This window comes from Octopus bimaculoides, chromosome 6 (assembly GCF_046866305.1).
Source record: "Octopus bimaculoides isolate indiv1 chromosome 6, ASM4686630v1, whole genome shotgun sequence".
In the NCBI taxonomy this organism is placed as follows: Eukaryota; Metazoa; Mollusca; class Cephalopoda; order Octopoda; family Octopodidae; genus Octopus; species Octopus bimaculoides.
Genome location: NC_142933.1, coordinates 98546387 through 98565822, shown reverse-complemented (window position 1 = coordinate 98565822; position 19436 = coordinate 98546387). Strand labels below are relative to the sequence as shown.

Genomic DNA, 19436 nt, shown 5'->3' with positions numbered 1-19436 from the left:
AAATGAATTAAGTCCACAAAGTTACTGGGTTGAAATATCAATCAAATAAAGAACTGGCAATTATTTTATCTACTTCCAGCCAAACCTGAATTAGACTTAGAACATACAGGGGGGAAAACTAAATGCAAAAATAATATTTCACAGTTAGTGAGCGAAATGAAAAATTCCCATTCAAGTTGTGGACGTTAGATGGAAAAATTGCAATAACTATCAAGGAAGATGAGTGAAAATCGAACAACACTACTAACCTGAGCCAACAATTCTTTAGCACGTCCAATGGAAAGGATATCAACAAGTGCATTATGGGCATCCTTTATCAAACCTTGCCGGAAAGCGCACAATCCTAATTGCACCATTGTACGATTGTACTGGATCTAAAAATGAAATGATTCAATTAATACAACAATACAAAATACATTAAAAGAAATCATCTACAAACTTTGTCTTAAACAACATTCCTAACTTTAATTCAAACATACAAACTACTATTAACACAGGTCTAGTTAGTGATTTCAGGAGAAACTTATTTAAAATTTTGAGTCATTGTCTTGTATTCAACCCTTTAGCATTTAAAGGGTCCAAATGCAAACAAAATATTCTACCTGTTTTATGTTAGAACTAGCCAGATGCAGCCTCTTACACCTAACCTACAATGTTATTAAAATAATAAACAAATCTTCAAAACCTCAATGCTACGATATAATTCAAAACAATTTGAATAGATAAGCATTCTGAATGCTAAAGGGTTAAACTGGAGGTAGCTGATGAAGTAGAATGTTCTCTATGTGGCTTGTGTGTTTTCTCGTCTCTGTTTTGTTTGCAATGTCCTGTACCCAGATATGCACCTATACATACAGGTGGATGTCGGTATGCACATACCTGTACGTATATATGCATATACTCATTTACTATTTATATATATATATATATATACTATATTACTTCATTTTGGTAAAGATATTTTGGCCAATAATTTATAGCTAACAAGACATTCACCCCTTATTCTCCATTTGATGAAGACTTGTTATATATTTCATACTTCACTGAAACTTCAGTCTACACATGCAATTCGTTCATTTATTTATTTGGAAAAATTTTAAGTAAAAAAGTTGGATCTATTTCAAAACGGGGGCACCAGTTTTCATTTATGTTTTATGTAGTGTTTTTGGTACCGAAAGACTTTCAAACTTCGTATACTTATTCGTATACTATTTTGTGTTATAGAACAGAAAAAAATTTTTGTATTCGAATTTATTTCATGGAAAAAATTGTCTTATTTCGATAATTTCTACTAATCACTGATGTCTATTCAGTTGAAAACAGTTAGCGCTGTAACGGTGTATATCATATTAATACCCTAACCCTAACTAGACTTTTAACCCTAACCCTAACCCTAACTCTAGAATCCGAACTCTAAAATTGTTACACACATAGATACACACAGCGTAATTTATTATATAAACAATATATGCATATAAATTACGATTAAACCAGATGAAATATGTCACAGGGAATAACATTTTTATGACCGCCCAGCAGTAACTCTATTCAGCTGAATAGACGTCAGTGATTGGTTGAAATTACAGAAATACGACAACTTTAACATGGAATAACTTGCGATGTACGTTTTTTTGTTAAGAAGACTAAGAGTAAAAGATGTTTTATATGACACATTCTACCAGTGTCCCAAGTTTCAAAGTGTTTCGTTAGTGTTTCGTTAAGAAAATACTGGTGCCCCCGTTTTGAAATAGATCCCAAAAGTTTTATATAGTTCTCAATATTATTATAATACTGTTATTAATATAACATTATTATATTTGAAAGGATATCAATAGATGCCCTTCCAAATGCAACTGTGAAGTAAAACCCTCAAATCTAATAACAATGTTTTCAGATTGATACTCTACATAGCATGTGGCCAACTATCACATACAAACTTTGACTGATAGTTCTATAGTTTAGTGGCTACAATTACATATATACTGAAGAGTTTTCTCCCTTAGATCCGAAACATTTCCCCTATTTTATTTACCCAGCCAAGTTAGGTGGCAACAGTGTTTCTATGGAGCTAAAAGTATCATGGGTTTTTCTTTTATTTACGTTTTTGTTTTTTTTCTATAGTTCTCGTCAAGGTTTAGAGTAGTGCACACAGCGTTTGCTGTTGAAAAATTTATCGAAATGATGATTATGGGAAGGTCTTTTATCACACCCTAATAAAGCTGCATCATGTGAAGGTTTAAGAAACTCAGAATATTTATCATTCAATTGCTAAAACACCAATTCAAAATAATCAAAATAAAGAGTTAGAGCTTTTTTCCTTCTTTTTACCATAATACTGGGAGTAATATTATTTATTTGGCCAACATTACAAAACTGAAGATTGGGAAAATGAAATGGAAGTACCATAGTCTACTGATTATTTTTCAAACTTGCTTTCAGAAAAACTCAATATCTACATCTAAACAAAACCACCACCAAAAGATACCATAAAATGTTACTATATGTCAGCTAGTAGACGAAATTTTTTTTAATAATTTCAAAAACAATATGACCTATCATTTTTATTTTCCTGCTTAAATAAAAAAAAAAAAAAACAATTAAAATTATGCTTATATTCATTGACAGAATTTGTTAGCCTTTTTTTTTTTTTTTTTCCTATCTTTTGGCCATTTCATACAGATCTAGAATATAGATTCCAAAAGTTATGAACAAAGAGTTTTAATGAGTAAAATAATTATTTCTACTTTAGGCACAAGTCTAATAGTTTTGAGGGAAGGAGCAAGTCAATTACATCAACCCCAGGACTTGACTGGTACTTATTTTATCAACCCCAGAAGAATGGAAGGCAAAGTCAACTTTGGTAGTATTTGAGCTCAGAACAAAAAGCCAGAAAAATGCTACAAGGCATTTTGTCCAACATGCTAACAGTTCGGCCAGCTCACCACCTTCTGGGTAAAATAATGATATTAATCCTTTCTACTCTGGGCACAAAACCTGAAATTTGAGGACAAGCCAAATGCATTGACCCCAGGGCTTAACTGGTACTTGTTTCATCAGCCTCCAAAAGGATGAATGGCAAAGTTACCTCAGTGGAATTTGAACTCAGAACATAAGTAAAGACAGATAAAATACCACTGAGCATTTTGCCCAGCATGTTAGCAATTCTGCCAGCTCATCACCTTCGGAGTAAAATAGCTGAGTAAAAAAAATAACAACACTTACTTGAGTTGGAATATCTGAATGTTGAATAGTGTCTTGCAAATGAGACATCATCATCAGATCACGGGCCTCATACCATCTATCATGGATAGCATGGAAATATATATGGTACAAAATAGCTCTGGTTCTCAGACGGTCAGTGGAATCTTTCACATAGATGTACTTACATAATCTATCCATTGCTTGACCGCTGCCTTTGTAAGTATCAGTCTGTTATAAAAATAAAAAAATAACAATACAATACATGACAATTCACTTCATTCTGCTGTCAAATGATATTATTTTAATAGAAGATTATTTACATGATAGGCTCAGTTACTTATACATTAACAGAATATTGTTCATAGCAGTCCCCATGTATGAAAGTTAAACAAATCACATGACAGTAATATTACCATGATTTACTGCAGAGGTTCTCAATGTTGAAGACACCGCTCCCAAGGAGGCACTGGGTGTGTCAGAGGGAGTGATAGGTAACATAATTAACATACTAAATTCTACCTATGGTAGTAATTATATTATACATGATAAAACCAGTAATGGCTATTAAGATAAAATGAGATCTCATCAGGCACAGGGAAGTCATTAATTTACAATGTATAAAGCAAATTTACAAATTTTATCTTTATTCATTTTATCATTTCACTGTTAAAAGCTTATCCAATCCATTTTTAGAGTAAAATTTATAAATTATCATCCATGTTAAGTTAGTTTAGTCATGATGTCTCACTTGCCACTTAGGTAGGTGCTAAGTATAACAACTACTTTTAAGAACCACTGAGGTACTGTTTAAACAAATAATGGTACAATTCAACACTTCTTATTCCAAACTGCTTCACATTAAAAAGTAATAAAAAGGAAAAGAAAAAAAACCTTACCTTGTAGTACATGTGCTCAATTCTACGAAGGTAACACCGGCAAATTTCTTTGGTAGGAACTTCATTTTTCTCCAAATAAGATTGAAGTTTCTCGATAATATCACACACAGTGCGTTCATCCTTCAACCTAAAATTTCAATGAAAAATTGCCTTAAAAATTCACTCTTATATAATACAAGAGTAAATAGGTGTTACCTTTCATTACCACATTTCTGTTGAAAAACATTGCCTTTGTTCATTCAGATTTCGAAAATAATTAAGAATATCCCTTTTTACTCTAGGTACAAGGCCTGAAATTTTTGGAAAGGGGGTCAGTCAATTAGGCGACACCAGTACACAACTGGTATTTAATTTATCGACCCCGAAAGGATGAAAGGCAAAATCGACCTTGAATTTGAACTCAGAATGTAAAGACAGATAAAATACTGCTAAGCATTTCGCCCAGCATGCTGTTTCTGCAAGCTCGACACCTATTAAGGCATCATAAAATAACACTCATAACTTAGCTGGTATATGGAACATATCCCTTTAGCATTTAAAATGGCCATACCCAGCTCAAATATTTTACCTGTTTTATGTTAAAACTGGCCAGATCTAGCCTCTCACACCTACCCTTCATGGTTTTTCATGTAAAGGATTCTTTCTTCCACATGGCTTTGAAGGAACAAAGTGAGCCGACAAGTCATTCACAAAAGTACCAACAACATTGAATAGTCTCACACACACACACACACACACACACAAACACTATATCATTGTTTTAATGTACACTTTTTCATGCTTGCATGGGTCAGATAGAATTTGTCAAGGTAGATGTCCTATGACCGGTTGTCCTTCCTGTTGCCAACCCTCACCTAAATCCAAAGAAGTTAATATCTCTTCTTGGCTAGACATGTTTGTTGGAAACAGACATGTTTGTTGGAAACAAACATCACTTGAAGCTCATTTACAACCATCATGTGATGTTGATACAAGGTGTACACACACACATGACAGGTTTCTTTTCAGTTTGTCTACCAAATCCATTCAAGCATGGAGCTGTAGCAGAAAACACTTGCCCAAGGTGCCATGCAGTGGGATTGAACCCATGAAATACATTACTTAAGCATTCACTTAATCCCGTGATTTTATAGGATTTTTAACTCCTGCTGCAAGTTTTCTGCAACACAGTTAACATAATAAATAAAATATGTTCCACATGTCTATAGAGCTCACCTTTCAATGTAATCTGTACTATGAGGATCACAGCCTTGAAGCATCTTCCTAAATTCTTCATCCATCCTTTCTACAGTTGTCAAGATACAACCACGAACACGGTAGGGTGAAGTCTGAAAAAAAGACAAAAAAAAATAGCATTGTTTCATCCTCTAACAATTCTATCTGCCAGAAAGTCTCAAAGAAAACTATTATTTACAGTTCGTTATTCTTTCTTTTAAGCATTTTTACGTGGTGTGCTCATGATTCTGCCAGCTCACTGTCTTTACAAGACCCATACATTAAAATGGTTAACCAAGATTAACAATAATACTAACCTCCATATTTTCACTGTCTTCTGGGATATTCTCGCTTACTAATATATCAGTATTTTCAATAAGATGATCTAATTGTTTAGTTACATATGACAAACAGCTAAAATAGAAATAAAATTAATTAGAAGATATTAATCATCATTATTATTATTATTATTATTATTCATAAATGTATCAAACAACAATATAAAAATTTTTTTTTTCAAGGTAACACTATTGAAACTACAAAAAAATCATTTTAATTACCAAGTTTTACATGTTGTGGTATGTGATACCTAGCAAATTCTTGATTTTAAAATATTTTTTTTATTTTTCAGGAAAACTTCTATTTTTATACTCAAAAACCTTTTACTAAAATTTAATCAGTTTAGTCTTCTGGAAATGAAACTTCATAAACTGGCAATAAAATATAGTCCAGGGTGCATAGCCCAAGGTGCAACACAGTGGGAATGAACTCAAGACTACATGGTTTCGAAGTAAGCTTCTTAACCACAATGCTATGCCTGTGTCTAGAAGCATAAATGGTTAGCATTTCATTTCTATTTTGAGTGCTGCTAAAAGTATAATTGGAAAGCTACAAAACATTATAATAGAGCTGAGATCTATATAAAAATCTTCCAGAAATATAAAGATTCCTGGAAAACATAAAAATACCAAAGAGAACATTTTATAATAAAATTCCATAATTGAATAGGACTTGAAAAAAGGAAAAGAAGCTTACTTTTGCCACATTTCTGGCTTCATGTTAGTAGCTATATTGGGGTTGTAATCATATATAGCAGAAATAATTGCAAATATAATCTTAGATGCCATGGCTGGACCAAGATTCTTGTTTTCGGATACAGTAAGCAATTCTTCGAGAATGCCTATCATTTCACTACGATCTGTGGCTTTCTTTCCACGAGCGGAAATAATTTCAGTTAACTTCTTCATAACGGCCTCATGGTTGATCACAGTGTCTTTGCTGAACATCTTGGGTTTTTCCTACAGTTAAATAGAAGAGGGGACAAAAAAAATAAATTTTTGAATAAATTCAATATATAATGAAGTCATCAATAAACTTTAATACTTGAAATCTGAGCACTGTAATAAGGACTATGGGAAGTTATTTAAAACATTAAACAGATTAAATAGATGAAGAAATAAAATAACTACAATGTAATGCAAAAAATATTGTTGTTGGCACTTCATCACTTATGTCGAGGGTTCCAGTTGATCCGATCAACGGAACAGCCTGCTCTTGAAATTAACGTGCAAGTGGCTGAGCACTCCACAGACACGTGTACCCTTAACGTAGTTCTCGGGGATATTCAGCGTGACACAGTGTGACAAGGCTGACCCTTTGAATTACAGGCACAACAGAAACAGGAAGTAAGAGTGATAGAAAGTTGTGGTGAAAGAGTACAGCAGGGTTCGCCACCATCCCCTGCCAGAGCCTTGTGGAGCTTTAGGTGTTTTCGCTCAATAAACACTCACAACGCCCGGTCTGGGAATCGAAACCGCAATCCTATGACCGTGAGTCTGCTGCCCTAACCACTGGGCCACTGCGCCTCCACAATGCATAAAATACCACTGTGCATTTCACTATTCATAGGAGTAAAATTGAAGGACATAAAATATTCAGGTCTATCACTTTAAAAAGCACAAGTTAATAACTGCTGAGAAAAGTACAGACAGGAAGGATTTTCCAGATGGTTGATGTTCTGAGGTGAAAGGAATTAACATAGTAATTAGAACTGGGGCTGAATGGAGATAAATAGGTCAGGTAGGCTTTGGTGGTGTGCAAGTAATTAGCTACAAGGGAGAGAAGGCCATTGTAGTGATAGTAGAAAAAGGAGAGTAAGAAGGCAGATTTGGGGCCAGGGATTGAATGAGTTGGTGACTACTTGCCGAACAATTATAGCTGCATGGCTTTCTTTTGGGTGGAAGTACAGATGGACAAGTTGATATAGAAATGGAGGGGCCAACTCCAACATCAGTTACTTTGTCACTGGCATCAAATTATGCCTGTTACTTGGTTAAGTAGATAGATGACTGCCACAAAGTAGTACTGTAGTTGTTATACTGAAAATTGACGACTTTCACTAGCTTGTAATGCTAAGTCTAACCCCTCCAATAAGTAGCTTGGAGAACGATTAGCTCCTGTCAAATTGAGCTGCCTCCATACTCTATCCCAATGTTTCTCAACTACTCTTTGCCCATGGACCCCTAAGCAGCTGCTTGACATATTAGAAACAGTAGCTAAATCCCCTTCAAATTACACCCGCCTAGCTTAAAAAAAAAAAAGAATATACTGAAAATATCCAGAACACACCTGAAAAAGATGGGATGATCATGGCTGGAAGGCCTTTGATCATAAATCTGTTCAATGAAGGCCAATCAATAACACACAGAAAAATTCTTCTACAATGATGTTTCCATGGGACAATTGAGTAGTAATAATAATAATAATAATAATAATAATAATAATCTTTGGCAATAATAACCGAGATTCTTTGTATTTTTCATCAAATTCTTAAATTTTAATTCAATATTTTAAAATTAAATCCATGAAAATGTTGATGGTGTATAGTTAAAATATTTCCTTTCGGCAAACAAAAGTGAATATAGCAATCAGAGAAGAACAGTATTTACCATAACCAGTGGAATGCCACCTTTCACTTTCTCCCATTCACCTTCATCTTCATTTTCAGTCTTTTTGGCTGCTTTGTATTTCTTCTTTTTCTTCTTCTCTTCTTTTTTGCCTTCAGCACTTGGCCTATGAAAAACGCATATGTACACTACTTAAACAAAGAAAATTATATTAAAGCCATTAACACTTTTAGCATCCAAATAACTCTGTTGAATCTAATGCTTATTGACTCACAGCTTTGAGATTTTGATATACCTCTATTCTTTTACATGTTTCAGTCATTTGACTGTGGCTATGCTGGAGCACCACTTTAAAGGGTTCTAGTCGAAGAAATCGACTCCAGGACTTATTCTTTGTAAGCCTAGTATTTATTTTGTTGGTCTCTTTTGCCAAACCACTAAGTTATGGGGACCTAAACACACCAGCATTGGTTGTCAAATGATGGTAGGAGGAACACACACACACATAAATACATACACACACACACATATATATATATATATATATATATATACACGATAGGTTTCTTTCAGTTTCCGTCTACCAAGTCCACTCACAAGGCTTTGATCAACCCAAGGCTATAGTAGAAGATACTTGACCAAGGTACCATGCAATGGGACTGATCCAGAACCATGTGGTTGGGAAGCAAGCTTCCTACCACACAGCCACACCTGTGCCAATAATTACTCATTTTTAGCATGACATTGTATGGTACGTGCGAGAGGTCGCATTTGGCTGGTTTGAACATAAAACAGGTAGAATATTTGGGCCAGATATGACCAGTTTAAATGCTAAAGAGTTAAATCTACAAATAAATTTTTTTACATAAATTATTGACATATATTAAAATCTTATTCTGTATGTTTCCATGCCATACCTAGAGTGAATTTATCTGTCAATCCAACAAATCTTCAGCTACTTCACTAAACCGCTCCGTTCTCTTATATCAACAAATTGTAAAAGGTTTACATCACTTACTCCAACAAAATTTACACTGCTCACAATATTCTTAACTCACCATACATCAAAACGAGTGATTCTGATTGAACTCATTGTGAAAGCAGAATGGAGGAAGCCCAGATCTAAAAGACTGAAAAATATGACAGTCTAACCATCAGATTGAGAAAATCTGGCTTCCAAACCATTGTCCTCACCATAGAGGTGGGTGCAAGAGGGGTTGGGGATTAATCTGCATATGATCATCTTAAGTGGCTCTCAATTCCTGAGAGAAAGAAAACCAGAACTCTTAAGGCAATAGCAGAAGCAGCAGAGACAAGTTCCAACTGGATCAGGCCAAGGAGGAATGGAAATGAATTTCAAAAGGCATAATTTACCCTACAGTCAATTGGTGTCTTAGATTGAACTGATCACAACACCTAAAATACTTTGGCTCTGGGGTACCTTTACCATCCAGGAGGGTTGCAACATAGACAATAGCACAGAAGTGGCTGCAAAAGAGTATCCAGGAGCCATGGCCAGGATGTGACCCAGTCCCCTTAGAGCAGTGTTTCTCAACCCTCTTACCCTTAAAATGAATTACATGTCTCAAGGAACCCCTGCACAGAAAAAATTACATGCCTTATCTTTCTCATATTTTTTCATTGTAGTTCACTTGGTAAATATCACATTATATATACATCATCATCATCATTTAACATCCGCTTTCCATGCTAGCATGGGTTGGACGATATATATATATATATATATATATATATATATATATATAAATATATATGGTTGATATATTTTTTTGATAACATAATAGGTTAGATAGGATGATGTCTATATTACAATATTACAATAACCAATATGTTGTGCATGTGTAGTAATATTACAATCATGAAATTAGCATTAGATTATCTCTCTTTCTCGCAGAACCCCTAGGAACCTTTTGTGGAACCCTAGGGTTCCAGGGAACCCCGGTTGAGAAACGCTGCCTTAGAGTGTAAGCAGTTGAGGGTCAAAACACTTGCCAGAGGCAGGTGTCTTTGGGTTTCTATGAAAACCTTTTGCTGTTCGGCTCTCATAAGTGTTCTTTACTGTTGAATATAAAAGGGGGTAACTTAGACTGAAGTTTGGAATATTCTTTCGCAATGTTTAACTGATAACAGAAATTACAGGAAAAATTATACTGAAACTTCAGGGATTAATATCCAAGAATTTGGGTGCCAATTGTAAAACCAACAAGGAAGATAATAACTTTAAAATAAAATACTATCTTGATGTCAATTTAAATATAATTTAAAGATATGCAAAGCTAGGTTTTTTTGGGTTTTTTTCACATGTTATGCTAATCTCCAAGAAACTAATATCTTACTTTTAAATTAGAATATTTCATATTAAATTGAAAAAAAAAAAAGAAAAAAAAATCTATTTTTAGAAAGACTTACTTTTTCAAGAAGGAAGCAGCAATATGGTCATAGTCGTCATCATCTGATGAAGATTCATCTGAACCGTATTCGCTCCATTCATCATCATCATCATCTGAAGAAGACTCTTGCTAAAAATAGGAGAATTAATTAAAAATTGAACTGTATATTATATGATAGCTAATTAATCAATTGGTATGCAAGGAATATCAAAGCACAAAACAAAAGCAAAAGTTTCACTTGTTGAACAAATTATTCAGCCATCAAGAGGAAGACCCTGAAACAGTGCACATTCTCTCCTGATGACCCCCGTAAACTTGCTAGTACCTGGTATGCAGAGCTTTCAACTGGTAACACTTGCATTTGCAAGTTGTTTGTTCAAAGTTGAAACATTACTCCAGGCACAGGCTTGGCTGTATGGTTAGGAAGCTCGCTATGCCACCATGTGGTTTTGGGGTTCAGTCTCACAACACTGCACCTTGAGCAAGTGTCTTCTACTATAGCTTCAAGTTGACCAATGTCTTGGTAATGAATTTGGTAGACAGAAACTGAGTGGTAGCGAGCTGGCAGAAACGTTAGCACACCAGGCAAAATGCTTAGCAGTTTTTCGTCTGTCGCTACGTTCTAAGTTCAAATTCCACCGAGGTCGACTTTGCCTTTCATCCTTTCGGGGTCGATAAATTAAGTACTGGTTACACACTGGGGTCGATGTAATTGACTTAATCCCTTTGTCGGTTCTTGTTTGTCCCCTCTATGTTTAGCTCTTTGTGGGTAGTAAAAGAAATTAGAAACTGAGTGGTAGCCTGTTGTATACATGTATATTCATGTGTGTGTGTGTGTGTATGTGTGTGTGCGTGTGTGTTTGTATTTGTCCCCCACTATCACTTCACAACTGGTTTCAATTAGTTTGCAGCCCTGTAACTTAGTGGTTTGACAAAAGTGATCAAATGGAATAAGTACCGAACAAAGAATTAAGTAGAGGGATTGATCTATTTGCCTAAACCCTTCAAAGCATGGCTACAGTCCGGTGAACGAATCAAGTAAAAGACAAATGATAAAAGATAACAGTTCTATTACACATTAGATTCAATGTGTGAACATGTTCAGAAAATAACTGGTAAAACATTTTAAAAGTCTCAACCATTTTTTATCTATGGACCCCTTTGATTACTATTTTATTCTGGTGGACCCCCATAGTCATTCAATGCTTAAAAACTAGTGTTACAGAAACTTTTTCGAAATTCCTATTTTGTTTTTCACACATTAACGTGTGCTATGGAAATTGTTAGAGAAAGAAACCTGGTTGTTTCTTGCAATAAATACCAATACATAAAGCAAAAATTTTCCAGGAGCCCCTTAACCCCTGTTACCCACCCGGCTGAAACCGGCTCTGGCCCTGACTACAAATGTCATGTTTTCATAAGTTTTGAATTAAAATCTTCCACCAAACCTTAGTCACAAAATACGTTCTTAGCACTAGCTTAATAATAACTAAGTTATTTTACTAAATTCTTTGTTATATATAAAGTAATCATCTCAAAATAAATACAGTAATGAAAGGGTTAAAAACACTATTGTGGAACCCAATTTGCTATTTTGCTATGTGGACCACAAAAATCTTATATGGACCCTCAGGGACCATATAGACCCTGGCTGAGAATCACTGCTCTAAACAATTTACTAAGAAGGCATAACTCTCACTTTTAACTGCTCGTGTTTTTCTCAACATGTATTTTGATCTGTCTCTTCTCTATGATGAAAAATGGTTTGGCTTCATTAATCTTGAAAACGTTTTAACTAGATTCAATTATTTTCATACTGATTTTCAGTAAGTGGCAGTATTTTTTTTTTCCTAAATAGCCAATTATATAATTATTCCTGAATTAGGTACGAAACCAGCAGTTTTGAGGGGAGGGAGTTAGTCAATTACATCAGCTCTAGTACTCGACAGGTACTTTATTTTAACAACCTCGGAGAGAAGAAAGGAAAAGTTGACATCAGCAGAATTTGACCTGGGAGCATAAAGAGCCGGATCAAATACCATTAGGCATTTTGTCCAGAGCTCTCACTTCAATGTCATTTAACGTTTGTTCTCCATGCTGGCATGGGTTGGACAGTTTGACAGGAGCTGCCAAGCTGAAGAGCTGCACCAGGCTCCAATTATCTGTTTTGGCATGGCTCCTACAGCTGGATACCTTTCTTAATGCTGATCCTGATAATCCACTACCCATTATATAACACTTTATAACAATAGCCAAGTCCTTCTGTAAATTTTGTGGAAGGGTCATCCACTGAAGCATTTTAATTACACAACACAAATAATTGACCTACCTTGGGTTTAATAGCTTCGTGATCACTTTTCCGAGTAAAATCCAACATCTTATCATCATCTCCAGACAAAGAATTATCTACAGAAACGAATTATTAATAAATATTATAGGCATTTTCACAAAATAATGTTAACTGAGTAATATTGAGATCATTAGGTAATAATGAATGGCAGAGAAACAGTTGCAAAGTTTAAGTTTACAATAGTGTAACACATCCCATGCGGTCTAGTGGTTAGGATTCCTGGCTTTCACCCAGGCTGCCAGGGTTCAAGTCGATGCTTTACCAGCACAACTTTCATGAACAAAGACCTCAGAAACGTCCTGCAATGCTGACATTACACAAAGATTCAATCATCATTTATATACAAAATTTTTTTTTTTAAATAAGAGCAGTCTTGTACTATCCCCTCTTTATTCTTGTAGAACACAAAACCCTCAAATTCACAACACTTACTAGGCTTTGTGCTGTGATATTTTATACCAATTCATAGAAATTTGCCTCATGTACAAATATGTATCCAAAATATTATGCTTCCTATACAGAATCAGAAAATACTACAATACTGAACAACTGCAGACTCTCCATAATGCTTAACCCTTCTGTTACCATATTTCTGGAGAAATACACTGCTTTTGTTTCAATTAATTTTGAAAATAATGAAGAATTTAGTAAAGTATCTATTATCACAGAATTTTGATGGAAGGTTTTAATTTAGACCGTTTTGAAACAGGAAGTTTGTATCATAGAACCAAGTGCAGCATCAGACAGGTTGGTGTCAAATGGGTTAAAACCCACATTTAGCATTTAAACCTGTCATATCTGACCTAAATATTCTTCCAGTTTTATGTTCAAATTGGCCAGATCCAGCCTCTTGCACCTACCCTACAATGTCATTCTAAAAATTAAAAATAATCACATCTTTGTAATTTAGAAGCTACAAGATAATGCATTAGACTGCATTCAAAAGTTTTCTTAACCCTTTAGCATTTAAACTGGCCATAACAGGCCAAAATGTTCTAGCTGTTTTATGTTCAAACTGACCATCTCTGGCCTCTCACACTTACCCTACAATATTATTCATAAAAAAAAATCACATCATTGAAATGCATGACTAATTCACATCAATGTGAATAAGGAAGCATTACATATGATAGAGTAATCTGAATGCTAAAGGCTTAAAGCAATGGTTATCAAGCCAAAAAAAGTTGTATCTCATACATATACAAATTAATTAAGAAAAAAAACTTACCATCATCATCATCGTCATCATCTCCAACATCAGAACCTTCATCATATTCATCTCCTTCATCTGGATTCTGGAAAAGATAAAAGAATTTTTCTTTTAAATGACAAAAAGAAAACTTTTTTCCCCCCAAACGTATGATGTACAATCAGAAGCCATGTCAAAATAACTAATTTTCTGAATGGCTGATTGAAAAAAAAAAATACAAATCCAATAAATAATCAAAAAACAAAGCTGTGCTAACATACCTCTCGGTATTTTGTGATCTCTTCTTCATAGTCCCGTTTGTAACGCCGAAGACGTTGACGAAGAGTGGTCAACCCTCGAGCATTGTTTTTGCTCATCTGCTTTCTTCCCTCTTTATCTTCCCAACACTGTAAAAAACAGAAAACATATTTTATTACTTCAAGCAAACCCTTTAGCATTCATATTACTCTGTCAAACGTAATGCTTAATTATTCCTTTTGTTTTGAATTAATCGTGTTATTATCTTGTAGTTTTGAGATTTTGATGGTGCAAAATAGATTACTGCATCAATCGTTTATTCTTAGAATGATATTTTAGGGTGGGTGTGAGAGGCCAGATCTGGCCAGTTTGAACATAAAACAGGTGGGCTGGATATGGCCATTTTAAATGATAATGGGTTAAAGCAAAAAATACATACTGAAGATTTTCTGGTTCAATTTTCACTATGGACATGTGATTAGAACAACACAGAAAAGAATAGCAAAATGGACTCTCTTCAAGCCAAGCCAACTAGGAATAGACCACGGAGGAGATGGTTGGGTAATATCCAGTCTCAGTTGGTTTCATTTGGGAATCCAGCCAGAAAGTACAATGACAGTTGTTTCTCATAGGACCCAATAGTGGTGAGGTACCCAGGATTTTACCCCCCCCAGAAAAGTGGCCTAAGATGGATGCATGGATAGATGGAATTTTCGTAACATGTGTAAACATTCTGGTAAGGAGAAACACCTCAAAAATTTCCTTCTCCCAGGGTTTCAGTCACATTAACACTTCCATTCCCAATCTGCCTCAAACGACCTGTAATTACATATTCCTCACATTTAACCCATTACCTCCCATAATTCTATTAACTGAAATTTTTTTTTGAAACTTTGATTTCTAGCATAAAACAGCCTTAGAAACACGCTGGAATGATCAAAATAACATTTTAAATAGAAATAAGTGAGGTATTGGGTGAAAAATTAGCAAACCTCATTTAAATATCAGAGAAATATACCTAGTAGATATAGCAAAAAGGTTAGATATGTGTAAATATTGACAGATAATTACGAAATTTGATCTCATATGAGATCACTGGTAGGTAATGGGTTAAATGAGTAATGCAGAATAGAAAAGAGAATTTTTTGCTTTCTCTAATTGTTGAAATTTACCAAAAGCCATATTTCAGCATCTAATTATTAAAATTCAAAGATCTATAATGATTTTTGTAACGTTTGAAATAATGACTTGTAAAACTCTCCTAAGATTTCAGAATAAAAGCTAGCTAACAGTCAAAAACAAATTTTAAAATAATATATCCTTTAGAGCAGTGGTTCTCAACCAGGGTCTAGATGGCCCTTGGTGGGGATCATATAAGATTTTGTTTAAGTTTATGTGCAATGAATTGCTTTTACTTCTACCATACACAAAATATTTTAATTTTTTTTATATAATTCCCCACAAAAATAGAATCATAAAAATACAGTAGGAATTTTTTTAATATATATACATTGAATAGTTATGAGGGGCCAGAAGAGTAAAAATAGGAATGAAAGGGGGTTTACAGGCAAAAAAATGGTCCAGAACCACAGCTTTAAAAACAGATCATTGTATAAAAAAGATTCAAAGCAAAAAAGAACATACCTCATTAACAAAATCCTCTAATTCTACAAGGCATCGGAGGTAAAATCTTGGCATTCCCTCAATGTCAACAATTTTTTTAGCTTTTTCAAAAGCTTTTGTAAGAGCTTCAAAATCTAAAAGAAAAAAAATAAACATTTTAATGCATTAAAAATATTTCTTTTTATCAAATAATACAAGATAAATGTCTAAGTACACCAACAAACAAGACACACAGAGTTGTGAATGTTAGGTCTTTTCTCCAATGAATAATATACTTAAAGATCATAAAATTAGGGATTAACCCTTTTGTTACCAACCCGACTGAAACTGGCTCTGGTTCTGAGTACAAATGTCTTGTCATAAGTTTTGAATTATAATCTTCCACCAAACATTAGTCACAATTTATGTTCCTAACACTAGCTGAATGATAACTAAGTTATTTTACTAAATTCTTTGTCATATTTAAAGTAATTGAAAGAAACACAGAGCATCTCAAAATATATACAATAACGAAAGGGTTAATGATTGCAGAGTAAAAGCTAAATGACAATTTAGCTAGAGACAATTTGGAGAAGGAAGACATGGAAGTGGCAGTGATGCTGTTACACCCATTACCAAGGGCTTTAGTCTCACTTATATATCAACCCATAACCTTACTTGATGCCTATTTTATCAATCTCATAGACTAAAAATTAAGTCACTCTTAAAATGAAAGGATAAAACAACTCCAGTCAGAACTAAAACTGCAAGGTATTTTTGTACAATGCACCAATTTATATTCATCCTACACTAATATACACACACACACTCTTATCTTTAGGTCCTGAGTTCAAATGCTACTGGGGTCAACTTTGCTTTTCATTCTTTCAGGGTCTTAAGTACCAGTCAAACACTGGGGTCGATGTGATCAACTATCTCCCTCCCCTCAAAATTTCAAACCTTGTGCCCATAGTAGAAAGGATTATGATTATTATTAAAAAATAATACATACCCGTCAATACATTAGACATATCTTTGATTTTTTTATGATTTCTTAATTGACGAATAACATTTTGCATCTCTTCAAACCTAGTAAAACAAAAGAACAAAGAAAAACATGAATAAAACAATGAATCACTCCAAGTTCAAATCACATTGGGATGATTCGGGGGTTTTCATTTCGTCGGAATCAGTAAAATCAAGGACCGGTGAAGTATTTATATACTTAATAATCATCATGAATAATACTGACCAGATTCACAAAATCTCAGCAACTCCTTTCCCAAGATTTCTTACAACAGTCAATTTTTAAAATTTTTATCCATTAATTTACTTTCTGTCTACATCTATTTATCAAGTAGAATAATCTTGTTTCAATTCATTAAAAGTTTTTATGATTATTATTGTTGTAAGCCCAATAATTATAAGAAAAAAACAAAATATATCAAATACTTATAATTTCAGTGTCAAAGAAACAAATTTTCCTTACACAATAACTCATTTTATTCTCTTCACAAAGTCTTAAATTTAATAAAAACTTGAACTGAAGCTACTTTAAAACTTGATCATAAAATCTAAACTAAAAATAATTTTATGTTTGAAAAATAAATCAAATATTAAATGTCTATTGCAAATCGTTTTTTACTTTAAATAAGTGATTAACAATATGAATAAAATAAGATTACAAATAATTGGAATTACAAAATTGTTTGTTTCATGATGAAAAATACAAAAATTCAGTAGCAGAGAAAATGGTGTTTTAATTCAACTATGACATTAATTAAAATAAAAATTTAATTTCAATCAGTTACTTAACTCCCTTCATAACTTTATCAGTGATCCCCAACTGGTTTAGTTAGTGACACGAAGAAAAAAACTGCACCCAGAATAATCCAAACAAAAGGAAAAGGGGTAAAGATTCTAGGTTTCAGAAATTTTACACACTAAACGCAATACTAACTACTGTATTTGATGGTATAAAAGATCCATGGGCATTTTAGACTCATCAGGATTTCAGCAACACACATTCAGGAAAAACAAAAGTTTGTAGTGCATTAAAACATGTAATATAGACATAACTTCGTGTATAGGACCCAGGATGTATTTTTTGGGACATTGTTTTGAAAAGAAAAGTGCACCTTATACACCATTGAATATGGTATATTTTATGATTGGAAATAAAAAATCTATTTACAGTGCAGTTACGTCTAATAAACAATTACAAATAGTGAAATTTTATAAGCAAATTAAGGGTTTCAATACAAACTGTAATTAAAGGTTATCAATCTCAGCAAGAAATTTAGATTTAAACTAATGAAACCACTAAAAAGTTGCAAGTAAAAATGTGTCTCAAGAGTAAAATCTAAGAAAATAAACATAACAACCTTAGTAATTGGATGATTATAAGTAAAACTCACCTCTTATCCTTTGCACTGCGGACCACTCTTTTAATATCTTCTTCCTCTTCACTGAAGTGGTAGGTCCTAGAAACAAAAGTGAAATAAATATATCATTTTCATGCGAAAAAAAAAACACTGAATACATTAAGTAAAGATGAAGATGAAAAGATTAAGTTGAAAAGGAAAAAAAACTTCCAAGAAATTAATACTGGTCCTTTTGATGAATAAAACAGCAGTAAACACTGCAAAGTAGTTGATGTTAAGAAGGGCATCCAGATGATGAAACCCTGCTAGAGCTGACACTGGAGCTCAATGCAGCCCTGCAGTTTGCCAGATTGTCAAACCATGCAGCATGGAAAACATGTTAAATAATGGTGATAATGATGATGAACAAAATGATTTTCCACATGAGTCATCTAAATGATGGAGTTACTTTTGATTATTTAACTTTTGGCTTCAAATTTTGGTGCAAGGCTGGCAATTTCAGGAGGAAGGAATAAATGGATTAAATCGACCCTGGTGTTCAAATGATACTTATTTTGTTGATCCTGGAAGGTGAATGGCAAAGCTGGCCTTGACGGAATTTGAACTGAGGGTGCTGGTACCACATAAAAAGCACCTGTGCCAGTGCTGCATAGCAGCACACAGTGCACTCTGTAAAGTGGTTGGCATTAGGAAGGGCATCCAGCCATAGAAACCATGCCAAAATAGACATGGTGCCTGAGTAGCTCTTCAGTTCATATATACTCCCATCACACACACACACATTCACAACAGGCTTCCATGGTTTGTTTCTAAAAGTTTCTGACCCACACAAGACTGAGGTAGAAGACTTGCCTAAGGCACTACACAGTGGAAATCAAACCCAGGACCAACACAGATTTAAACAAGAATTCTTAACCATACCATTATATATCTGTGTCCAGATGCATACAATAATTGATATATTTGAAACAGGCAGTGAGTGAAGACAATCTTCAGTAAATAAAAACACTAGAGGTTGAGATGC

General features: G+C 34.0%; 1 protein-coding gene across 1 annotated transcript in view; it reads right to left on the bottom strand.

The window, feature by feature from the left end:
* The window catches only part of LOC106875141 (eukaryotic translation initiation factor 3 subunit C), a 31338-nt gene that overhangs the window by 8067 nt on the left and 3835 nt on the right, over nucleotides 1–19436 (bottom strand). The window contains exons 3-16 of the mRNA XM_014923134.3: nucleotides 18446–18511; nucleotides 17041–17117; nucleotides 16071–16183; nucleotides 14450–14575; nucleotides 14208–14274; nucleotides 12959–13035; nucleotides 10649–10758; nucleotides 8261–8384; nucleotides 6348–6610; nucleotides 5630–5726; nucleotides 5313–5425; nucleotides 4098–4224; nucleotides 3223–3429; nucleotides 249–374 (exon numbers count right to left, since the gene is read on the bottom strand). Of these exons, the coding sequence (XP_014778620.1) occupies nucleotides 249–374; nucleotides 3223–3429; nucleotides 4098–4224; nucleotides 5313–5425; nucleotides 5630–5726; nucleotides 6348–6610; nucleotides 8261–8384; nucleotides 10649–10758; nucleotides 12959–13035; nucleotides 14208–14274; nucleotides 14450–14575; nucleotides 16071–16183; nucleotides 17041–17117; nucleotides 18446–18511 (1693 nt within the window). The remainder of the gene's footprint in view (nucleotides 1–248; nucleotides 375–3222; nucleotides 3430–4097; nucleotides 4225–5312; nucleotides 5426–5629; nucleotides 5727–6347; nucleotides 6611–8260; nucleotides 8385–10648; nucleotides 10759–12958; nucleotides 13036–14207; nucleotides 14275–14449; nucleotides 14576–16070; nucleotides 16184–17040; nucleotides 17118–18445; nucleotides 18512–19436) is intronic.